The 25,554-nt window shown below is 40.9% G+C and overlaps 2 protein-coding genes and 2 pseudogenes across 2 annotated transcripts; all 4 read left to right on the top strand.

Moving 5' to 3' along the window:
* The first annotated feature begins 12,804 nt into the window (after positions 1 to 12,804).
* Positions 12,805 to 15,097, top strand: LOC146489310 (uncharacterized). The gene is made up of 3 exons (XM_085110525.1): positions 12,805 to 12,819; positions 13,431 to 13,564; positions 14,521 to 15,097. The coding sequence occupies exons 1-3, from the start codon at positions 12,805 to 12,807 to the stop codon at positions 15,095 to 15,097; spliced, it is 726 nt and encodes a 241-aa protein (XP_084966651.1).
* Positions 15,098 to 15,641: 544 nt separating this feature from the next.
* LOC146489309 (uncharacterized) lies at positions 15,642 to 16,546 on the top strand (annotated as a pseudogene).
* A 3,941-nt stretch (positions 16,547 to 20,487) lies between these two features.
* On the top strand, positions 20,488 to 22,780 carry LOC146489308 (uncharacterized). The gene is made up of 3 exons (XM_085110509.1): positions 20,488 to 20,502; positions 21,114 to 21,247; positions 22,204 to 22,780. The coding sequence occupies exons 1-3, from the start codon at positions 20,488 to 20,490 to the stop codon at positions 22,778 to 22,780; spliced, it is 726 nt and encodes a 241-aa protein (XP_084966635.1).
* A 544-nt stretch (positions 22,781 to 23,324) lies between these two features.
* Positions 23,325 to 24,229, top strand: LOC146489307 (uncharacterized; annotated as a pseudogene).
* The last annotated feature ends 1,325 nt before the right edge of the window (positions 24,230 to 25,554 follow it).

Below are 25,554 nucleotides of genomic sequence, written 5' to 3'. Positions count from 1 at the left end.
CTTGGCGGGAAAATCAAGATTCACAGCAACAATTTCGTTCGCTCAGTAGGTAAAATGGCAGCGTTTTTAATTGGCTTCAATTTTTTCCTTTGTTTTGGTCATGCTGAAGACAAATATGTTTTCTGTTCCCACATTTCGTTAGTTAAGTGAATATGCTAAGTAAGTATTCAAAAATTAGTTGTTTTGGAGGCGTGTTCTCTCTGAAAAATGTCTGCGTTTCTCTCCCCTGAATTGCACAGGGTTACCCAAATAAGTTAAAAGAATGAGTTCAAGGTGTGTTTCCTGTTATTAAAATAGCCTATCCTGAAAAGTAAGCATTCTACTACAAGAAAATCACAAAAAGTATGTTCGAGATGTGGGAGTACCCAATTAACACTCGACGTTTTTGTCGCCAACTGTTCAAGGAATTGAGTTCATTCAGTATACCTTTGAATTATGCATGACTTTAATAGCTTGCAACTGAGGCCCCGTCCACACTAATGCGTTTTCATTTGAAAACGCATTCTTTTTTATCCATTTTCGCCTTCCGTCCACACTATTACGATTGAAAACAGAGGAGTATGTCTGTGAAAACGGAGGTTTTCGAAAACGCTCTCTAGAGTGGAGGTTTTTGAAAACGGAGGTATTGGCATCGGCATGTCCCAGTTTCACTTGAGTGTAAAAAGCATAAACAATCAATCTAACATGGCGGGATATCTGGCATTGATGTTGTTTGCCCTGATTTCAACCTTGATTGCTTGCTTGGAGCTAAATGCTGCCCTTATTAATTTATATACATTAATTTTGCGAAAACGGCAGAATCTCCTGTGAACATTTGTTGATGGACCTTTGCAAACTGGGCAAAGATCACGTCCAAAGCCGTACACTCTACGACGATTTTGGACTAGACCAGGAAGAACAAGCGCTTGTTGGGACAATTTCGTCAGTGGAATCTTCATCCCTGAAGAATGGCGAGAGAATTTTCGGATGTAAAGTAAAGTGTTCGGATTCTTTCCCAGTGGCTTTTTCTTGGTAGTTTTAGCCATAATTTGCAACTAAAAGCATCGTGGACTCAGTTCAAGCATGCGCAGTATGGAGAGAGTAAGGTCGAGCAGAGGCTGTGGTGTGGACGGTCAAAAACGCTGCAAAAACGCTAGTGTGGACGAAAAACGTTTTATCCGTTTTCAAGAAACAGAAAACGGAGGTTTTCGAAAACGCATTAGTGTGGACAGGGATTGAGATGCAGATACTAGTAGTTATAATATTTCCTCGCTCATTGCTACTGCCCAATATACATTTTACCTTTTCTAAACAGAAGGCAAGATAGTGATCCTTTTTGGCCGTTCAATCACGAAAAATTTGGAAAGGTATGCTTCCAGTTACTTTCCCAGTTCTACGGTGGTAAATGCCGGTATTCCCGGTGACACTGCGGAAGCAATTCTTTATAGAGTCCTCCATATGCCTTTCCCTTCAACTGTAACTGATATCTCCCTTCTCTGTTGAACTAAATACTTCTCTTCAAGAGCAGCAGCTACCATTTCCGCAACTACCATGGAAATTTTACTTATTCTACACTAGAAGTGCCCAATTGCTACTATTCACCTTAATCCGATGATTTTCAGACTCAAGTATGTGTTACTAACTCACTCACTTATTTTCAGGTCAAAGAAGCCTTTTCAGGTAGTGTTTAACCCATGATTTGCCGTCATCCCTGTACAACAGGAATGTGTACAGGGATGACAATATACACCTAACTAACAAGGACAATGATATTCCTGTCAGATGGATCCTCTTCTGTATGAACACTTCACCTTTTCCTCAACCTAAGCCTGACCTACCCCCAGCTGCCGCCGATGTTTCAAGTGCTGATGCTGATTGGCCTCCCTTACCTTCACCCACCATAAATCCGAGTCTGTCTCTTCCAATTCCACTAAACAAGTCTGCAAAACTTAGCCCTACAAGATCCAGTCAAAATACCCTTCCAACCCAACTGAAAAACAAAAACAAACCCCTTCCAACCTTCTAAAAAACGTTCTAACCCACCCCATCCACTTCAAAAGTCTTCCCCACCCATTCCAGTTCAAAACGTAACCCCACCCGTCCCAATGCTAACTCCACCCCTTCCACTTCAAAAGTTAGCCCCACCCATTCCAGTTCAAAACTTACCCCACTCGTCCCAATTCTAACCCCACCCCTTCCACTTCAAAAGTTAGCCCCACCCATTCCAGTTCAAAACTTAACCCTACTCATCCCAATTCTAACCCCACCCCTTCCACTTCAAAATTTCTTCCCACCCATTCCAGTTCAAAACTTAACCCCACCCCTTCCACTTCAAAAGTTGGCCCTATCTATCCCAATTCCAACCCCATCCATTCCAGTTCAAAAGCTAACCGCATCCATCCCAGCTCCAAACCTAGCCCTATCCTGCGGCCCAGTCCAAACCCTAGCACTACTCTACTTAGTCCAAAACCTCACCACAATAAATCATTTCCAAGGCCTAGCCATCAACACCCAAGTCCAAACCCCTATGCACCTTCAACTAGTCCAAAACCAAGCCACGCCTCACCTTGTCCAAAATCTGCCCCTACTCAACACAGTCCAAAACCAAGCCTGACTGATGCAATGCCCAAACCCTGCTTAACTAAATCCAGTCCGAAACCCAACCCCCACTTGACCTAGATCAAAACATCACTCAAACAGACACCAAACAAAAACCATATCAAAAGACAGCCCTATTGAACCTAGTGCAATTCCTGATGGAATCCAACCTAGTACAGAACCTGGGCCCACAAATCCGAGTGCAAAGCCAAGCTCTTCCCAATCTGAAGCCAGTCTAGCCGGTCCTTCTCGGTTACACTTATCCATGTCAAAAATGTTTTGCATATATTTGCAAATATGCTTTCCTTTTTATGTTCTGATTGTTTTAGCAGAATCTCAAACTACATTTCTTGCAATGAATTTGTCACTTCCCATCATCATTATTATTACCTCAATTTTCATTTGCCTCACTGACAGTTCAGATTCAGTGAAAAAAGGACAAAATTGCTATCTGAAATAAAACAATGATGAAAAAAATAAGAACAGGTTATCACAGGATCATTCAAACGAGCAAGGACACATGGGTGAGCTGTCAACAAAAACATGTATTTCCCACATGAAAATATTTCTAGCTTTTTCCTGTATGAATGCTACTGTGATTTTGTATACCATTTACCAATCGAAAGTTTCTTATTGAGGATAATCCTAGTGACTATTCTTAGAGTACAATTTTCATTAATCATTTCAAGTTATTCAAACCCTTGAATATTCATAGCCCTCCTGGTGACGTCATTAGCATTATATAAGACCCTATCCATTATGCATAGGTATCATTTTCGCCAAGTCCTCAACGAGAAGGTGCATAAGATGACCACATCTGCTTCAGCGTGTCCGGCCCAAGCTTCTCCAGAAGAAGTGAATACCGTTGTGCAGGCGATTCAACCACAAGTTCAACCACAAGCCATTCCAGTAGCTCTTCCAGTAGCCGTTCCTGCGGCCTTTCCAGAAGAGCCGAATGCTGAACATTCTGCGTCGACGCCGGCTTCGGGAGAGGTGAGCGCTGCGACACATGTACCTCAACGGGGAGCACTCCTCAACAACAAGGTGAAAACGGAAACTGGTAGAGACAAACTAGAGGTATTTATTTTGGCAGTTTCTTTCTTCTGGGTGGAGTTTTCGTTTTTTTGCGAGTGGGTGTTTTTTGGTTTAGGTTTGGTCCCACGCGTTTGGTTTAGTTACTCATTCGTGACGGTCCCTGGGGTATGTTTTTTTTTTGTTTTCATTGGGACGCGCCTGCGGGAGAGTTAACAAGTTGGGTCTGGTTATTTTCTATTTTGCATGTTTTTTCCCTCTCGAGAATTAGTCATGTCTTCGGAATCCGTGTAAATCCGAGAAAAACATTGTGCCGAGCCAGGCTGGGCTTGAATTATTGTGACATGCCAGTGAAGGCATGTGTGTCAGTGAAGGCATGTGTGTATGTGGACAATTTTTGCTTCTATGACAAACATGCTTTTTATACTTTGTGAATTATGTCGACATGCCAGCGTAGTGGTGTGAGAAAGTGTGCGAAGCGTTTGTAACAAACCAGCGTGTTGGTTTGTGAATATCATTGTGACATACCTCTGCAGTGGTGTGTGAAAAGTGAACAAACTTTGTGACGAACCAGTGCAGTGGTTTGTGAATTTTATTGGGACATGCCAGCGTAGTGGTGTGTGAAAAGTGAACAAACTGTGACAAACCAGTGCAGTAGTTTGTGAATTCTATTGTGACATGCTGGCGTGGTGGTATGTGGAAAGGGAACACAATATTGTACGAGCCTGCACAGTGGTTGCAAATTATTCACGCGACTCTTGCCAGTGTTTACATGACAAAATAAAATGTTATTAATATATTTGTTATGACTGATAGCGCTATGTAAATTCAGCATAGAACATTTGTTACAAAATTGATGAATTTTTTACTTGTGTTTTGCCAGAGTGGCTTGGGCTCTGAACTGTGACTGAGTGTATTTTCTTACCCGTTTTGTTTTGTGCTCTCGTTTGCACAGATTCGGAAATCAGTGGAAAAAATTCAAAAGGAGCTGGAGGATTGAAAACCCAAAGCAGACACTTCTTTGGTAGACTCAGTGATTTCAACTCTACAACTGGTTATTGCCCGCCCATCCGGAGTCTTTGATCCCTACGTGGCCATTGCAGCGCTTGAGGAGGTGGTGGATGTGGCAAGAAGCAAGGGTGACGAGCGTTCAACCCGCTATTCTGTGATCTTGCAACAATGTCGTCCTTTGATTAGCAGTCCATCTCTTCAACCAACCCTAATTAAATTGGTGGCATCTAAGGAGGAGGCTAAGGTCGCAAAGGTGACGGGGAAAGCTTTGAAAAATCAGCCCTCTGCCAGACCTGTAGGTTTGATGGGCCGCCCGCACTGGGTTCCTTATCGCCATCAGGGAAAGCCACGTCTACAGCCGATTAAATGTTGGCTCTGTGGTCGGCCGGGTCATTATGCACGTTCATGTCATTCTAAACGTCAATGATTTGGCGAATAAAGGTGTTTTTTGGGTTGACCTATATTTGCGTTTTCTTCTCTGCTTGGGTATATATCTATTTATTTTCATACACGGAGGTGGTGAGGTGACCCCGCAAGTGCTTTGTCTCACAGGACATGGCCTTGTTGCTTCAATGAGCGTTGCAGTAGTAGTCACTTTCTCTGAGCTCGGGTTAAATTTTACTAGGCCCTCTTTAGTTATTTCGCTCCCCTTTTTTGTTTTTCGTAGCCCCCGGAAAAGCATTTCAAGTCAGTTCCAGAAAAGGCTGGGGTTTTCATGCCTTTAGAAGTGGAGGAGCGGGGCTTCGCAAGGGGGATTCAATGGGTGCTCTCGAATGGATCCCTGAGCTCAGAGCAAGTGGCTGATACTGCTACAGTCCTGAGAGAGGTTGATCAAGTTTTTTCTGGTGATAAGCACAATATCCAATCATTACCTTTGCAGGATCCTGAAACTTTTAGAGCCAGCAAGTAACGCCATCACGTGGCTTTATGGGAAAGAATTTTGGAGGGCTACCATCAAGATAAGAAGGTCCTGGATTGGGTGTCTTCAGGCATAAATATTTAAGCGTTTCTCAAGCCATTCAGAGGGGTTTTTAAGGGCACAGCTTATGATACCACTTCCCCGCCTCCAACAATATTCAAGAATCACCATTCTTGTTCGGCGTTTTTGGGTTTTATTTGAGTCACTTTTGCAGAGCATTGAATTTGGGGCCATTTGTGTTTGGGGAAGGGTTGGCGAGGTTTCGCCTCCTCGGAAAGTTCTACCCATTTTAGTGGAGCCTCAAAAACCCAGGTTGTGCATTGACGCCAGGTTTCTACATCTCTAGATGGTGGATACCCCATTTTCTCTGGATTCTTTGGCTGCCGTGCTGCTGTGCCCAATTTATCGAAATTCTTTTATGTCAAAAATTGAAGTAAAAGTGAATAGTGATGGATATTTGCAGCTCAGTAAATATCCATCACTTTCACCGACACTGAGGTGAATAATTGTTTTAGTATATACCAAACAAGCTGAATAACTAGCGGACCAAAAAAGTATTTTATTTCTCGCAATATACCGACAAATGGTATGAAATTTTCAAATCTTGTGTGCCACGCGTTAAGCGGTTTCTTATTGTAGAAAGTTCCATCTCACTTTCTTCCAGGCAAATAAAACTTTTGGAGCCACTTGTTTAGTTCCTACAGCGTCATTTCTTCAATTTTTCTGTGAAATTCGTCTTGTTATTGAAAGCAGGCTGAAAAATATCAGATGTTTCATTGTTTTCATTGTAATTTTAGTGCTCGGCAGTTTTCGTAAACAAGGGATTGTATTTTCATTTTTTGCCTTAGAATATGAGGTTGAAAAGATTAAGTAACTTACTATTTAATGCCGTCATACAAAAATTTGTTGCCATTTTTGTGTTTTTTTTTTAACAGCCGCCTCGTTTATCGAAATAATTTTCTGTTTAGTAGCCGTGGCAAAACGGGAAGCCATCTTGTTTCTCTTCGGCTGCTTGGAGGTGAATAGTACGTAGCTAATCACCTCTGAGCTAGCCAATCAGCGCGCGCAAAAAGAACTATTCGCTTGCGTGGTATATACCAAATCGGGGTATGATTATATTTTACTTTCTGAAGATTCCCAGCAGTATTTTGGAATTGAATGGCAAGGTTGGTGGTTGGTTTGTTTTACTCTTCCTTTTGGTTGGAAGAACTCCCCCTATGTCTATCAGACTGTGGGTCTTACTCCAACAGTTTTCTTCAGAAATTTAGGGGTGGCGTGCTCGTTGTATATTGATGATTGCCTTAATGGTGAACTGTTTACCCCTGTGGGGTTCTGGTCTCGCTTTATTAGTCAGCAGGATAGAGATTTTAGTTTCCACTCTGCTGAGGCTGCATTATTTATTGTTTCTAAGGTTCTTGTTCATTTTGGTTATTTTCTTGGGATCAAGAAATGTGTTTTGACGCTTGTTATGAGGATTGTGGATTCCTCGCAGCAGGCGTTTGTAGTTCCAGAAGATAAAAGAGTGAAAATTGCTCACTTTAGAGAAAGTATTCTTGGGTATCAATCTTCCATGCTTTTGAAATCAATTTAAAGCTTTATGGGGAAATGTAGCTCGTTTTTCCTCGCCTTTTCGGGCTTTTCGCTTTTCCTTTCCAAGTTTTACATCAGTGAGATGGCTGCCGCAATTGGTAAAGCTGCTGGAGGGCGCGAGGTGCAATCTTCTCCACTGTTACGCAAGGAAATCCGGTTTTGGAGGTTTTTGGATAATTGGGACAAGTGTATACCTTGGAGACAGGAGAGACATGTTGCAATTTCCGTTTCCTGCAACGCCTCTCTCTTTCGCTGGGAAGCGGTTTTCCACCTCAATTCCTCGGAGTTCACCATTGTTGTCTATTGGGATGAGGATCTAAAGGATAAACATATCAATGTCAAGAAAATGTTTGCAGTTTCTAGGGCTCTGAAATCTCTCCTACACGACGTTCAGAGTTGACGTTCAGGTTGAAAGCAAGGTTGCTCTCGAGGCATGGTCTGGGTGTGGTCTGTGTTAGCATGAGTTAACTCAGGTGGCAAAACATATCTCCGATTTGGTCACACAAGTGAATATTTCTTTGGCTATGTTTTTTGTCCCTTCCGAGTCCAATCCAGTGGACTGGTTTTCTCGAAAACTCTCGCGATCGGACTCCATGCTTTCTCCTTTGTGTTGGGATATGGTGCAATCGGAGTTTAATGGGGTTGGGGGCCATAATTTGGATTTAATGTTGTTAGACTCTAACACCCATCGCAATAAGTCAGGATCTCTTTAACATCATTTTACTCCCTATCCTTCACAACACTCTTCAGGTGTGAATGTTTTCAATCAAGATCTTTCGATCTGTGATGGCATTGTGGTGAACGCATATGTTTTCCCACCAATTTCTCCTATTTTTCCTTTGCTGCGTTTCCTTCAATCGGAAAAGGCTGTTGTCACATTAGTGGTTCCCCCGCTTTCTCTGTTACCAATTTGGTGGCCAATACTAAATTTTTTTTTTTAATTCATAGCAACGACACATACAAACAATACTACGTTACATGACTATTTGAGTTACACTACTATTACTACATTACATTACATTGCTTGACCTACTTACAGAAATTGTACTTGCATTGCTTGTATTCTTTTTAACTAATTACGAAATAAATAAACGTGCTACGTCATCCTGCATACGATGCTAACACAACACACACACATACACACACATGCACCCCACCCACACATACAAGAGATAATAAAAGATTCCCCTTACTCAACTTTCATACTTAAAGTGCTTCACGCATCGTAGTTGCTGAGAGTGGTCCACTTAGCTCTATATTTTTCGTAATTAGAATTTCTAATGGCTATTTGTCTTTCACATTTGATCTTGCTGTCTAGTAAGGCAAGAAAGACCTTTAAATTTGGAGTCTATCTATAATAAAACGATTTTCCGTTTATCTTTATAAACCGATTGCTCCAAATGATTTCTTGTTTGTATTCATTTGCGTTACGTGGGTCTTTGGAATTGAGCTCTTGCCATACAGCTAAAACGTCTTTATAAAAAACAAAGAGATTTTTGAGGTCGAGTAATTTAAGATCGTAGTTACATTGAAATAAGAGAGTTCCACCGACCTTACCTAAAAGCAAATCAAGGAGGGCACACCAATGGCGGTCATTTGCTAGACAGTAACGATTAACCCACAAAGTCTTGAGCGATTTAACAACGTCAGCAAAATTGACCATATTAAGACCGCCGTGGCTTATTGGGCCGGTCAGAGTTTTTCTTTTGACTTTTTCTGGCTTAAATTTCCAAATAAAAGAGAAGATATTGCTGTTGACTTCTTTTACAAATTCTTTGGGAACATTTAATACGGAACAACTATAAACAAGTTTGGCGAGAGCTAAGTTTTTGACGATGGCAATTCTGCCTAAGATCGTTAAATGTCTACTTGACCAAGTAATTAGAACTTTTTTGAGTTTGGCAAGCCTCTCGTCGAAATTGATTTTATTCCCAACCTGAACATGATAAGGAAAAGCGATTCCAAGTGCAATGACGTATTGCTTCGGCCAAGAAATGCCAAAAGGTTCTTCTTTGCCTAATCGGCTTTTCAAAGGACCAAGCCAAAGACCCTCGGTTTTAGACTTATTGATTTTCAAGCCGGAAAGGTCACCGAACTGATCGAGAAGAGTTAGTAGGGACACCGCGGATGAATCGTCGCGAATGAAAGCGGTGGTGTCGTCAGCGTACATACTGAGTTTAGTGATCTTATTTCCGTTTTCAAGTCCTTTGATTGATTCATCGATTCTTATTTGGTGGGCGAGTGGCTCCACAGCTAGAACAAAGAGTAAGCCTGAAAGAGGACAACCCTGTCTAACACCCCTTTGGAGAGAAAAAAATTCCGACGAGTAGCCATTATTTACAACACAGCTAGAAATGTTGGTGTAAAACGTTTTGATCCAGTTGAGGAAACTTGGACCGAAATTCATAGTGTTAAGCACTTTAAAGAGAAAGTCCCATTCTAAAGAATCAAAGGCCTTTTCAAAGTCAAGGAAAAGTATCATTCCGTCCTTGTTTTCATATTGTTCACTTATATCCGAAATTAAGCGAATATTTTCACCAATAAATCTACCTTTGATGTACCCAGTTTGATCACCGTTTATCAAGTACGGAAGTACTTTCTCTAAACGTTTCGCAATACATTTGGTTGCTAATTTGTAGTCTGTGTTTAGAAGAGAAATAGGGCGCCAATTTTTTAACAGAAGAGGATCTTTATTTTTTTTTGGGATCAGGGAGATGATTCCTTGACTCTGAGAGATAGAAAGTTCTCCTAGTGAGGCACTGTGATTGAAGCAGTCTATCAAAGGACCAGAAACATCGGGCCAGAAACGAAGGTAAAATTCTGCTGTTAACCCATCTGTGCCAGGAGTCTTGTTAGGTTGAAACGTTTTCAACGCGGCAAGGCATTCCTCTGCGGTTATCAGACCTTCGCAAAGGTCTTGCTTTGTGCTGTCGAGTTTTGGTAAGGATGCACAATCGAAAAAGGTAGAAAAGCGTTCAGCTGAAAGCTGGTTTTGAGAGGTGTAAAGCTGATTGTAAAAATTTTTCATGGCGGTTAATATAGTTTTTGGATCCTCTACAGTGCTACCGTCAGGTGTCTTCAGCTTTGTTATATGTTTCTTTACATAACTTCTTTTTTCTAAGTTAAAAAAGTATTTGTTGCATTTTTCTCCTAATTCATACCATCTAGCCCTACTCCGGATAATAGACCCTTTAGTTTTTTGCACGGCAATTTCATCTAATTCGATCTTGAGTTTTCTAGCCTTGTTTACAAGGGAGCTATTTTCTGGGTTTTCGTCGATACGTGAGTTGATTTTCTCTAGCTTTTGGAGGAGGTTCAATTCCGTACTTCTTTCAACGTTGGCTTTCTTTTTCGCAAAACGAATTGCAAATATCCGGATCTCCATTTTCAACATTTCCCAAAATAACCTTTTATCAGCAACATCCTTGTGTTTTTGGGCGGCGTGTTTGATGATGAAGCTCATTTTTGTGACGAAATCTTCATTTTCTAAGAGTGAATTATTAAATTTCCAGTAGCCTGGGCCTCTTTCTTCTTGTTTGTCTTCAGGCTTGATTGAGATGGTGACAGGGGAGTGATCTGAATCATGATAGGCGGAAATGTCGGTTTTCGAAACGCGGCATAATAAATGCTTCGAGATGAGCCAGAAATCCAGTCTACATTTGATTTTCCCGGAGCTATTTCTCCACGTAAAGTGTGTATCATGTGGATGTTGTTCTCGCCAGGGATCGACTAGGCCATAGTTGCAACGGAGTTCGTCGATCGAATGTATTACACTCTTTTTGAATTGAATGTCTTTACCTCCAAATTTATTGGAAGTGGACAGTGGGCAGTTAAAATCTCCACCAATAAGAATTTTGTCAGTTTGCTGGCCACGAATAGAATCGGTTATCTTCTGAAAAAATGAAATTTGCTGGTTTTGGTCGTTTGGGGCATAAATATTAACGAGGCACAATTCGTCTTCGTTGACGGTGGTGTTTAAAATAATAAATCTGCCGTTTTTATCCGCAGTAACATTCGCCACCTCTTTACTGAGCGAGGGACTGAAAAGAATCATAACACCTCTACTGTGTTTTGAGCCGTGCGCAAAGAAAATGTCGCCTCCCCATTCTGCTCGCCAAAAATTTTCCAAGCTAGCATCGCTGTACGTCTCTTGCAGAAAAATTACATCAAATTTTCTAATATGAAGCCACCGGAAAAGTTTTCTTCTTTTGATAAATTTGTTGAGGCTTCTTGCATTAAGAGAAACAGCATTTAAGGTCATATACACACTAGATTTATGAATTTCGTTCTAAGGTAATTCATGAACCACAGCTTGCAATGTTCGATAGCGTTTAGCCTTGCGATGGAAATGTTTTGTGCAGATGGTGCGCTGACAACAATTTACAATACGTTGAGTAAGGCGGGTACAAATAACGATGAGTACAACAAGTGTACTATGGCAACTAACACTTAACATAATAGAAACACTAATTAAACTGCGAAGCAGCTTATTGTATAGAAGGGAATAAGTGCCATTTTTTAAAGGCATGTTGAAAAGAGACAAAACCCTCCTACAAAACTCTCCGCCAAAATTTAAATAATTAATTGATGAAGCGAAAGGGAAGCGAGCGTTTTGAAAGGGAACGTTTGAATAATGTTATGTTACATGTGGGAGAGGGTGGGAAAGAAAAATATTTGATTATAACCTAACGAATATTGTCCAAATCTTCGACTTCATATACTCTATGTACTTGATCGCTTTGGGACTTCCTGACGAAAATTTTGCCGTCAGTGGTCCAGGCGCTATGCCAGTTGTTGATCTTTTTAACTTTTCTTACTTTAGCGAACAGTTCACGCCTATAGTTAGTTAAGTTCTCATTAATATAAACAGCTCCTGCGTTATGAAAATAGTTGTTTAGACTTACTGACTTCAGGTGCTTTTTGGATTTATAGAGTTCATTCTTGGCTCTGTATGGTCTGAATTGTACAATGATTGGTCTTGGACCACCGTTAGATCTTCTCGTAGCCATTCTATGACAGATGTCGATGTCATTGTTGACAATATGTACATTGAGAACCTTTCCAAGCTTGATGATCTTGTCAGACAGATTTTCTTCTGAAGACTCAGGAATGCCGTGAATTTCGAGATTATGTTGTCTAGTGTATTGTTCTAAATCGTCTATTTGGCATATAGCGGTGTCCAGATCGCTTTTAAGACCATCTAGATCGTCGTTTAAGTCGGCAACTTCATCTTCTGCTTTGCGAACTTCTTTCTTGAGCGAGCTCACATCTTGTTTCAGCTTGTTATTCTCCGCCTCTAATTTTTCCAGTTTATCGATGTGGAACTCTAGCGACTTCTGCAGTTCTTCGTGTTGCTTGCACAAAGCTCTGTTCTCTTTAAGAAGCTCGTCAGTGTTCCGTTGTATGTTGTTCAGTGCGATCCAGATACTCAACAGATCGGCATGCTCGACCATGTGCTCTGTAGTCTTTGCAGTCTTATTTGGAGGAATTTCGGGCGAGCTGCTGCTACTAGGTCTTTCAACTCTCTTCCCTCCAGTGATGGGCGGACTTTCGTCGCATTCGCTTACCTTTTCAGCCATTTATTACGAAGCGGAGAGCTACACGGGACGGACTACTCAAAAACGCTGCCGTCCATCTTGGCTCTCCCCCACACTTAATGGCCAATACTAAATGTTATGGCGGCGCGAAAGGTATTGATGGCCAAACGCGGGTTGTGGCATGCGCTTTTATCCCCTATCAAGCGAGGTTTTACGCCGGTGTCTCTGCCTTGGGATTTGTGGACTTTTTGTCTTGGTGGGACATATTAAACCGCCCTTAGTGACTTTTCCCCTTTTGTTTTCTTCTTGTTTCAGCCTTTACCTTTGGTCCCAAGACTGTTTGTTGCTTTAGTCGCCTGTCCGCATTGTGCGTATCCCAATGACTGTAACTTTCGTTTTTGTCAACGTTGTGGGTATCAGCGTCGGCATGCTTTGGAGAACACTCCAGGGGTCCTTAAGGCCCCAGTGAATTTGCATCTGATCGAGTCCCAGAAGTTAGACCTTTTCAGGCATAAGCAGTCTACACCTTATGCCAAACAAAAGTCTTTATGGAACTTGAATTCTCGGCTTTTTTGGCGAATGGTGCTGTGAGCAGGGATATTACTACAGCAGAACCGGATGATGTTGTGAATTTTTTGAGCTGGAGAGATCAATTTGGGAAAGCCGTTGTCCTCTTGGATTTATGTCCTTTCTTTGGTCAGAAGAGAGAGACCTCTTGTTGGTGTCCTAAACGTTTGGCTTTGTTGCGATCCATCTTCTTGCAGGCAGGTCGGACTCTGGTGGACTCTGTGTTACCAGGTTATGGAAATCCTGCGGCTTCTTTGAAGGTTAAGACTTATTTGTCGGTGTTGAAGGAAGAACAGCTTCTGGCTAGGACCACACCCACTCAAGCGGAACCGTTTTTTATTTCTGACTTGGCGGCTAATTTAAAAAAAAAAATTTACAAAGAGTCTAACCAGTGACAAGAACATGCAGACAGAAGAACAGCAGGCCAATGAAACTGTGCACAAGTTGCACATCTCTGACAGCCAAAAATTAATTTTAATACAGTACCTTGTTTTTGGGATTTCTGTTTTATCTTTACCTGGCTTAATTATGTTATTCCCAGTTATTCCAAAAGTGCAGGCATTCTCTAAATTCTTGTACAACCATCCAAGTGATTGGTCAGAAAAAATGACTATGTCTTATCCATATCTATTTTCAAACTTAAATACTAGTACATATCTTGTGCCTGTTTTGGGAATATGGCGGTGAGCAGTTTTTTCACTGCACTTTTCTTAGAAAACTTTCCCACTTCAACTGGTTATTACTTAGTTTCAGTAAGTCCCATATTACAGAATGTGTTGGAGTTCTGTAGCTTCTCAAGTTTCTTGTGTTTTTATTTAATATTACTCTATGTAAGGCATTATACAATATTAATATCAGCAGCAATCATGGGGTTTTAATTCGTTCAGTTTTCGGGTGAATCTCTAACAGCTTGTAACTTCAGGTAGTACTCTATTAGGTATTTTTACAACATTCTAAGAAACCACACAACACTTTTTAAATTTGAAAACATGTTTTGACAGAAACTTCTGTCATCTTTAGTTTAAATTACAAAGCACAGAGTTGAATATATAGTGTAAACCAAAATGCTAATTAACTATATCACAACCTTACGTTGGAACAACTGGACATTCTCAAATTTGGTCTAACGCACTCCATCCGTCCACCAAGAATAAACGCGTCCGATGTCTTTACCTGCTTTGAACTCATCAATCACACTATGGCCAATAATCTAAAGGACACCACACAAGCGGGAAAACTTATCTCAGACCTTCCTCATTTGGCACATTCTTAAGTTTCCTCATACAGACCAACTACCGCTGATCTCAAGAAGCACCAAGTTTTGAAGGAACTGAGGAATAACAATAAGATTTTCATCTTAAAGCCGGATAAAGGGAATGGGGTTTTTGGTTTAGATCGTGCTGATTATGACCAAGGCATCCTGAAAATCATTGGTGACACGTCCAAATTTCGACCCATCAAGGAAGATCCCACCCTCCTGAGAGAAGGCAAGTTACAACGACTTCTTCGTAAATTAAAGAAAAGTGGTCACTTTGACAGTGATGTCAACAACAGCATTTATCGCAAAGGTTCACAACCAGCAAAAATTTATGGCTTACCAAAGATGCACAAGGAGTGTGAACACAACTCCATCCCGCCAATCCGCCCCATTGTGTCATCCATAGGAACATACAGCTACAACCTGGCCAAATATATGTGCAAATTGCTAACACCGCACCTTCCAATTGAACATTGCACCTCTGACGCTTTTACCTTTGTCCAGGATATTCAAGGTTTAACTATGCATGGTAAATTAATGGTTTATTTTGACGTTGAGAGTCTTCTTACCAACATACCTCTTGAAGAATTTGGACGGCAATCCTGATCTTAAGTTAAGCAACACTGAACTTAAGAACCTTTTTTCCGTAGCCACCGCTCAGACCCAATTTTTATATGAGGGTTCTTTTTATGACCAGATATATGGTGTAGCTATGGGCTCCCCACTCGCCCCTGTTCTATCTAATTTATTTATGGGTCATCATGAAAATCCTGGAAAATTTCCAGGACTCCGAGATATTGTTTTACAGACGTTATGTTGATGATACCTTTTGCTTATTTCATACCGAGAATCAAGCATTACTATTTCTCAACTATATTAACTCTAGGCACCCCAACATCAGTTTCACTATGGAAAAAGAAAATAGATCACAGGATACCTTTCTTAGATGTCTTGATCAACAATGATACTCATTTTCCTGTCACTAGTGTTTACCGTAAGAAAACCTTCACGGGCCTACAGTCAAACCGGATGTTCTTTTCTGCACAACTTTGCAGACTTCTGTCGCGACATTGGTAATTTGATTGGCAGTTTGCTCCGAGCAAATTGCAACCGAGCTGGTCAAAGTCGCCGCACCAATTCATCGACAAAGATGTTTCAGGTTCTTGTTCAATACCTTGGCGACAGATATGCGAGCTTTTATGATTATAAAGCAATCAATGATTATCACGAGCTACTCAAGAGGGTCACCACAATGATTCTGTATTTAAAACAACTTCAAGCTGAACAAGTGAGACTCGCGTACAAAGATCTGCAACTTAGAAGTTACATAAATATTGATCCCGCCGAATGTTTACACATGGCAGAAATGCGGTTAGCTGTGGTTCTGATCTGTACAGAAGTGTGGAACTAAAAGTGAGAGAAACTGATTTGCTATTTCTGTTGCAAAAGGAGGTTTAGGATCGCAACATGCAGAGGGTGACAGAAACGAACGCGAAATATATTTACGTCCTGGTGGAAAAAGCATGTGCTCAACTTTGGAGCCAAAGACTCTTGCTTTTCCCTCGAGTAGTGGTTCAGAATTTGGCAAAATAAGCAACTGGAAGACCTCAAAACAAGATCAATTAACCCACAAACTGCAATGTCTCAGTGACAGTAAGCTAGCTATCGAAATGAATATTTGGGAACTTGAGTTGGAAGTGGTAGAGCCACAACGAGTCGGCTCTTACAACACTATCTGTGGCAATTGTCACCAACGCGGACGTAGAGCGGAGGGCAACCAAGGAAATGATTAGTGTAAAGCGCCAGCGTGTACTTCATTCTACAGTTGTGGTCAAAAAAAGAAACATCTAGAACATTTCGAAGAATTGCAAAAAATGAAAAAGCAGCTCAAAGACTGATAAAGAAATTGACAGCGTTGGGGTGGAAAAGAAAAACTTTGAATCTTTCCAGTCTAAGTCTATCTCCGCATTTTCATTAAAATATTTCCTGAAAACGGCGAAGGGAATCCTAGAGTTACAAAAAGATATAGCAACGTTGCGACTGCAATTAATATAAGCCATTTTTTAGCGCCCGTTGAAATGTTTCACAGATCATCCGCTAGACAGTCCAACAATGAACCGGAACTGAAAATTGGAATTTGTTTACGCCGGTTGCAAATTTCTTCCAGCAGACTATCCCAAGGGCAAAATTTCCTCCCTTTTTGAACCGAGGTCGTTTTTCTACAATTGATATAAGCCAATCTTCACCATATTTTTTTTAGCGGCAGTTGAAATGCTTCAGAGATAGTCCAACAGTGAACCGGAACTGAAAATTACAGTTTGTTCGTGACAGTTGCAAATTGATCTCGCCAGTTGCAAATTAGGTTGATTTAGCAATGACGACGGGGACTTCTTCAGGACGGCACGCGCAGCAAGTAGATTCCGCAAGAAACTGGGTCGAGGACGCCGTCGCGTTGTCTTTTTGAACTGATTTAGCAGTAGCAATGAGACGTTTCATTTTCATTCTCGAACAGCCTGAAATAATTTAATGAACAAATTGTAAGCATGGTAAGGTGGATTAATTTAACAACCACGAAGCAGTTAGCTTCTTAATTTGCCTGCATGAGGGCAAGTGTGAAGAATTGAATACATGCTGATGGTGGATTCTGATGGATTTGACAAGTAAGACTTACGTACGAATGATGTTTTACCTGAAATGAAATGTTTTTTATGTCCCACTACGTGTCTTTATTATATTTCACTTTAGTTTACGTCGGTATCTTCCTTTTCGAGTGACCATTAAATAAGATTTCGTGAGAATTTGTGTCGCTTGCGTCATGCTTTCATGTTGAGTTATTTCGTGTTTACTGTCGCGAGGTGGCCATGACAATGATAAGTTTCTACTGAACTATGGCTGGCTTAAGTGCTGTCCATGATGCTTTGGTAACAGCTAATGCTTATGATTTGATTGACGATGATGAACTTCTACTCGCTTATTCCTCAAGACCTGTCTTCCCGTATTGGAAATTCTCAAAATTTGACGAAGATGAGTGGAGCACTGTTGAGTGCCAAGCCGAGTTAAGATTTGCAAAAGGTGGCCTTGGTGCTTTGCTAGAATGTTTTGAGATACCAGATAAAGTTGTTTGTGAGCAGAGAACAGTTTGTGGTGGGATGGAGGGACTTTGTATCTTGTTAAAGAGATTGGCTTGCCCTTACCGTTATACGGACATGGTACCTCGGTTTGGACGCAATCCAGCCGAGCTCTGCCTGATTTTCAACACCATTGTAGATTTTATCTATGAACATCATCACTATCGTCTACATAGCTGGGACCAGTTCTTCTTACAACCAGACCAGCTACACATGTATGCTGAAGCTGTGCATCAGCAAGGTGCCCCACTAAACAATTGTTTTGGCTTTATTGATGGTACTGTGCGTGGTATGGGAGACCAAAGCAAAACCAAAGGGTGATGTACAATGGGGACAAGCAGAAGCATTGCATCAAATTTCAAAGTATTGTAATACCAAATGGATTAATTGCAAATCTACATGGTCCATTTAAGGGGAAGCGCCATGACAGCACCATGCCACAGGAAACTGGTGTTGTTAACGACTTGCGTAGGGTAGCCTTTTACAATGGAGATCCACTTTGTCTATATGGGGATCCTGCACATCCTTTGGGAGTACACCTTCAGGCCCCATTTAGGAACATGAACTTGACCCCACAAATGAGTTCATATAATCAGGCAATGAGTGAAGTTCGGGTGTCAGTGGAGTTGTTGTTTGGTAATATCACCAATTATTTTAAATTTATTGATTTTAAAAGCCAGTTGAAAGTGAATGTGAGTGCAGTGGGAAAATTTTATATTGTTTGTGCTCTCCTGGAAAATGCACACACCTGTCTTTATGGCAATATTGTTTCAGATAAGTTTGGCATTCAACCACCTTCTTTGCAGGAATACTTCTGGTAACTCTGATTTTTAATATGATGAGCAAAGTAGGCACACTGTGTAGTGTTAATCAGGGAATCTGATGTGAAATAATTACCATACAAGTTGCTTTTATAAACATGATTTTTAATTTTTCATGCATCATCATAACTGAAGACATCAATAATAAGAGTTTTAACACCAAATTTGAGGGACACAGTCACACACCTAAGCAGCAGGTTGTTGGGTTTGGTCATAAAATATTACGATTCACACTTCATTCAAATTCCTTGCACTAAAGTATTGTAAGGAAATTTAAACAATATATTATGTCACTATATTCCTTTAAAAAAGCACCAGAACAGGGTGGCTTTATTGAAGGGAGGAGGCGGGGAGCACTTATTACAATGGGACAAAAACTGTTAGAACAGACACTTAGTCACATACATAAACTTGATTAACGTGATTGAATCTGACTAAAGGAAAAGAACCTTCTCTTGTATTTCAAAATATTGTAAATTTCTCGTAAGACTGGACCTGGACAGGATTTAACAGCCTTTTGATATCTCTACTATTTGAAATGTTTATCAGTTTTGTGGTTGACTGGACCGGAATTAAGTGAAGGGGAGGGGAGAGAGGCTGGTGGCTGCTTTTTGCAGAGTATGGGTGCTTCTTTGTAGAAATATGGTGTTTTGCATCTGATTCCCATGTGTGTTCTGTTTTTTTAATTAGTGCGAAGTCCATCAATATTTAATCCCAAAAAGAACTCAACCAATATTTTCCTATTATTATATGGCCGTGTCTCAAAAGGACTGGAAACGATCAAATTCAAGAACCTGAGTGGCTAAAATTGATATTGACGGCGGTCTAGATTTTCCCATCTAGACCGGCATCTAGACTGATTTAATGTAACATTTGTCCTCAAAAAGTTACAAACAAAAGAAGAAGAAAAAATTGGCTTGTTCCTGTTAATACAGTACTAAATGGAAGAAACAGTAGCCCTGAACTTGGAAGCAGGTAAAGACAATGAGCAAACGTTGCAAATTTGAGTCCAGCCGAGAAAGCTACGAGCAAAGATGAAGTCAAAATTGAGAAGTTTTTGCAAGTGCAAAAATCCAAAAACTCTCAATACAAGACTAAGGGCGACTTAAACGCAAGAAAGGAATTTTGTGAGTCAACGAAAGAGTCTAGAGCAATTGAAAACATACCTGCCAACGAGCTCGACCTTCCTTTGTCTGAATTTTTTATCTCCGCTCGTAAACAAGATGGGACCGAGTACGAACTGTGTACATCAAGCGGCTTCCAGCGAAGTTTTCAACGCCTTCAGGTGCTTTTTGGATTTATAGAGTTCATTCTTGGCTCTGTATGGTCTGAATTGTACAATGATTGGTCTTGGACCACCGTTAGATCTTCTCGTAGCCATTCTATGACAGATGTCGATGTCATTGTTGACAATATGTACATTGAGAACCTTTCCAAGCTTGATGATCTTGTCAGACAGATTTTCTTCTGAAGACTCAGGAATGCCGTGAATTTCGAGATTATGTTGTCTAGTGTATTGTTCTAAATCGTCTATTTGGCATATAGCGGTGTCCAGATCGCTTTTAAGACCATCTAGATCGTCGTTTAAGTCGGCAACTTCATCTTCTGCTTTGCGAACTTCTTTCTTGAGCGAGCTCACATCTTGTTTCAGCTTGTTATTCTCCGCCTCTAATTTTTCCAGTTTATCGATGTGGAACTCTAGCGACTTCTGCAGTTCTTCGTGTTGCTTGCACAAAGCTCTGTTCTCTTTAAGAAGCTCGTCAGTGTTCCGTTGTATGTTGTTCAGTGCGATCCAGATACTCAACAGATCGGCATGCTCGACCATGTGCTCTGTAGTCTTTGCAGTCTTATTTGGAGGAATTTCGGGCGAGCTGCTGCTACTAGGTCTTTCAACTCTCTTCCCTCCAGTGATGGGCGGACTTTCGTCGCATTCGCTTACCTTTTCAGCCATTTATTACGAAGCGGAGAGCTACACGGGACGGACTACTCAAAAACGCTGCCGTCCATCTTGGCTCTCCCCCACACTTAATGGCCAATACTAAATGTTATGGCGGCGCGAAAGGTATTGATGGCCAAACGCGGGTTGTGGCATGCGCTTTTATCCCCTACCAAGCGAGGTTTTACGCCGGTGTCTCTGCCTTGGGATTTGTGGACTTTTTGTCTTGGTGGGACATATTAAACCGCCCTTAGTGACTTTTCCCCTTTTGTTTCCTTCTTGTTTCAGCCTTTACCTTTGGTCCCAAGACTGTTTGTTGCTTTAGTCGCCTGTCCGCATTGTGCGTATCCCAATGACCGTAACTTTCGTTTTTGTCAACGTTGTGGGTATCAGCGTCGGCATGCTTTGGAGAACACTCCAGGGGTCCTTAAGGCCCCAGTGAATTTGCATCTGATCGAGTCCCAGAAGTTAGACCTTTTCAGGCATAAGCAGTCTACACCTTATGCCAAACAAAAGTCTTTATGGAACTTGAATTCTCGGCTTTTTTGGCGAATGGTGCTGTGAGCAGGGATATTACTACAGCAGAACCGGATGATGTTGTGAATTTTTTGAGCTGGAGAGATCAATTTGGGAAAGCCGTTGTCCTCTTGGATTTATGTCCTTTCTTTGGTCAGAAGAGAGAGACCTCTTGTTGGTGTCCTAAACGTTTGGCTTTGTTGCGATCCATCTTCTTGCAGGCAGGTCGGACTCTGGTGGACTCTGTGTTACCAGGTTATGGAAATCCTGCGGCTTCTTTGAAGGTTAAGACTTATTTGTCGGTGTTGAAGGAAGAACAGCTTCTGGCTAGGACCACACCCACTCAAGCGGAACCGTTTTTTATTTCTGACTTGGCGGCTAATTTAAAAAAAAAAATTTACAAAGAGTCTAACCAGTGACAAGAACATGCAGACAGAAGAACAGCAGGCCAATGAAACTGTGCACAAGTTGCACATCTCTGACAGCCAAAAATTAATTTTAATACAGTACCTTGTTTTTGGGATTTCTGTTTTATCTTTACCTGGCTTAATTATGTTATTCCCAGTTATTCCAAAAGTGCAGGCATTCTCTAAATTCTTGTACAACCATCCAAGTGATTGGTCAGAAAAAATGACTATGTCTTATCCATATCTATTTTCAAACTTAAATACTAGTACATATCTTGTGCCTGTTTTGGGAATATGGCGGTGAGCAGTTTTTTCACTGCACTTTTCTTAGAAAACTTTCCCACTTCAACTGGTTATTACTTAGTTTCAGTAAGTCCCATATTACAGAATGTGTTGGAGTTCTGTAGCTTCTCAAGTTTCTTGTGTTTTTATTTAATATTACTCTATGTAAGGCATTATACAATATTAATATCAGCAGCAATCATGGGGTTTTAATTCGTTCAGTTTTCGGGTGAATCTCTAACAGCTTGTAACTTCAGGTAGTACTCTATTAGGTATTTTTACAACATTCTAAGAAACCACACAACACTTTTTAAATTTGAAAACATGTTTTGACAGAAACTTCTGTCATCTTTAGTTTAAATTACAAAGCACAGAGTTGAATATATAGTGTAAACCAAAATGCTAATTAACTATATCACAACCTTACGTTGGAACAACTGGACATTCTCAAATTTGGTCTAACGCACTCCATCCGTCCACCAAGAATAAACGCGTCCGATGTCTTTACCTGCTTTGAACTCATCAATCACACTATGGCCAATAATCTAAAGGACACCACACAAGCGGGAAAACTTATCTCAGACCTTCCTCATTTGGCACATTCTTAAGTTTCCTCATACAGACCAACTACCGCTGATCTCAAGAAGCACCAAGTTTTGAAGGAACTGAGGAATAACAATAAGATTTTCATCTTAAAGCCGGATAAAGGGAATGGGGTTTTTGGTTTAGATCGTGCTGATTATGACCAAGGCATCCTGAAAATCATTGGTGACACGTCCAAATTTCGACCCATCAAGGAAGATCCCACCCTCCTGAGAGAAGGCAAGTTACAACGACTTCTTCGTAAATTAAAGAAAAGTGGTCACTTTGACAGTGATGTCAACAACAGCATTTATCGCAAAGGTTCACAACCAGCAAAAATTTATGGCTTACCAAAGATGCACAAGGAGTGTGAACACAACTCCATCCCGCCAATCCGCCCCATTGTGTCATCCATAGGAACATACAGCTACAACCTGGCCAAATATATGTGCAAATTGCTAACACCGCACCTTCCAATTGAACATTGCACCTCTGACGCTTTTACCTTTGTCCAGGATATTCAAGGTTTAACTATGCATGGTAAATTAATGGTTTATTTTGACGTTGAGAGTCTTCTTACCAACATACCTCTTGAAGAATTTGGACGGCAATCCTGATCTTAAGTTAAGCAACACTGAACTTAAGAACCTTTTTTCCGTAGCCACCGCTCAGACCCAATTTTTATATGAGGGTTCTTTTTATGACCAGATATATGGTGTAGCTATGGGCTCCCCACTCGCCCCTGTTCTATCTAATTTATTTATGGGTCATCATGAAAATCCTGGAAAATTTCCAGGACTCCGAGATATTGTTTTACAGACGTTATGTTGATGATACCTTTTGCTTATTTCATACCGAGAATCAAGCATTACTATTTCTCAACTATATTAACTCTAGGCACCCCAACATCAGTTTCACTATGGAAAAAGAAAATAGATCACAGGATACCTTTCTTAGATGTCTTGATCAACAATGATACTCATTTTCCTGTCACTAGTGTTTACCGTAAGAAAACCTTCACGGGCCTACAGTCAAACCGGATGTTCTTTTCTGCACAACTTTGCAGACTTCTGTCGCGACATTGGTAATTTGATTGGCAGTTTGCTCCGAGCAAATTGCAACCGAGCTGGTCAAAGTCGCCGCACCAATTCATCGACAAAGATGTTTCAGGTTCTTGTTCAATACCTTGGCGACAGATATGCGAGCTTTTATGATTATAAAGCAATCAATGATTATCACGAGCTACTCAAGAGGGTCACCACAATGATTCTGTATTTAAAACAACTTCAAGCTGAACAAGTGAGACTCGCGTACAAAGATCTGCAACTTAGAAGTTACATAAATATTGATCCCGCCGAATGTTTACACATGGCAGAAATGCGGTTAGCTGTGGTTCTGATCTGTACAGAAGTGTGGAACTAAAAGTGAGAGAAACTGATTTGCTATTTCTGTTGCAAAAGGAGGTTTAGGATCGCAACATGCAGAGGGTGACAGAAACGAACGCGAAATATATTTACGTCCTGGTGGAAAAAGCATGTGCTCAACTTTGGAGCCAAAGACTCTTGCTTTTCCCTCGAGTAGTGGTTCAGAATTTGGCAAAATAAGCAACTGGAAGACCTCAAAACAAGATCAATTAACCCACAAACTGCAATGTCTCAGTGACAGTAAGCTAGCTATCGAAATGAATATTTGGGAACTTGAGTTGGAAGTGGTAGAGCCACAACGAGTCGGCTCTTACAACACTATCTGTGGCAATTGTCACCAACGCGGACGTAGAGCGGAGGGCAACCAAGGAAATGATTAGTGTAAAGCGCCAGCGTGTACTTCATTCTACAGTTGTGGTCAAAAAAAGAAACATCTAGAACATTTCGAAGAATTGCAAAAAATGAAAAAGCAGCTCAAAGACTGATAAAGAAATTGACAGCGTTGGGGTGGAAAAGAAAAACTTTGAATCTTTCCAGTCTAAGTCTATCTCCGCATTTTCATTAAAATATTTCCTGAAAACGGCGAAGGGAATCCTAGAGTTACAAAAAGATATAGCAACGTTGCGACTGCAATTAATATAAGCCATTTTTTAGCGCCCGTTGAAATGTTTCACAGATCATCCGCTAGACAGTCCAACAATGAACCGGAACTGAAAATTGGAATTTGTTTACGCCGGTTGCAAATTGATTGCGCCAGTTGCAAATTTCTTCCAGCAGACTATCCCAAGGGCAAAATTTCCTCCCTTTTTGAACCGAGGTCGTTTTTCTACAATTGATATAAGCCAATCTTCACCATATTTTTTTTAGCGGCAGTTGAAATGCTTCAGAGATAGTCCAACAGTGAACCGGAACTGAAAATTACAGTTTGTTCGTGACAGTTGCAAATTGATCTCGCCAGTTGCAAATTAGGTTGATTTAGCAATGACGACGGGGACTTCTTCAGGACGGCACGCGCAGCAAGTAGATTCCGCAAGAAACTGGGTCGAGGACGCCGTCGCGTTGTCTTTTTGAACTGATTTAGCAGTAGCAATGAGACGTTTCATTTTCATTCTCGAACAGCCTGAAATAATTTAATGAACAAATTGTAAGCATGGTAAGGTGGATTAATTTAACAACCACGAAGCAGTTAGCTTCTTAATTTGCCTGCATGAGGGCAAGTGTGAAGAATTGAATACATGCTGATGGTGGATTCTGATGGATTTGACAAGTAAGACTTACGTACGAATGATGTTTTACCTGAAATGAAATGTTTTTTATGTCCCACTACGTGTCTTTATTATATTTCACTTTAGTTTACGTCGGTATCTTCCTTTTCGAGTGACCATTAAATAAGATTTCGTGAGAATTTGTGTCGCTTGCGTCATGCTTTCATGTTGAGTTATTTCGTGTTTACTGTCACGAGGTGGCCATGACAATGATAAGTTTCTACTGAACTATGGCTGGCTTAAGTGCTGTCCATGATGCTTTGGTAACAGCTAATGCTTATGATTTGATTGACGATGATGAACTTCTACTCGCTTATTCCTCAAGACCTGTCTTCCCGTATTGGAAATTCTCAAAATTTGACGAAGATGAGTGGAGCACTGTTGAGTGCCAAGCCGAGTTAAGATTTGCAAAAGGTGGCCTTGGTGCTTTGCTAGAATGTTTTGAGATACCAGATAAAGTTGTTTGTGAGCAGAGAACAGTTTGTGGTGGGATGGAGGGACTTTGTATCTTGTTAAAGAGATTGGCTTGCCCTTACCGTTATACGGACATGGTACCTCGGTTTGGACGCAATCCAGCCGAGCTCTGCCTGATTTTCAACACCATTGTAGATTTTATCTATGAACATCATCACTATCGTCTACATAGCTGGGACCAGTTCTTCTTACAACCAGACCAGCTACACATGTATGCTGAAGCTGTGC

This window comes from Pavona decussata, unplaced genomic scaffold, assembly GCF_977016875.1.
Source record: "Pavona decussata unplaced genomic scaffold, jaPavDecu1.1 SCAFFOLD_6, whole genome shotgun sequence".
Lineage (NCBI taxonomy): Eukaryota > Metazoa > Cnidaria > Anthozoa > Scleractinia > Agariciidae > Pavona > Pavona decussata.
This window is presented reverse-complemented; position numbering and strand designations above follow the sequence as displayed.

Excerpts from the sequence above, each read along its gene's own strand:
- LOC146489308 (XM_085110509.1), top strand. Across the intron at positions 21,248-22,203 it reads ACACCCACTCAAGCGGAACC|ACCAACTACCGCTGATCTCA; the intron begins GTTTTTTATTTC and ends TTCCTCATACAG.
- LOC146489310 (XM_085110525.1), top strand. Across the intron at positions 13,565-14,520 it reads ACACCCACTCAAGCGGAACC|ACCAACTACCGCTGATCTCA; the intron begins GTTTTTTATTTC and ends TTCCTCATACAG.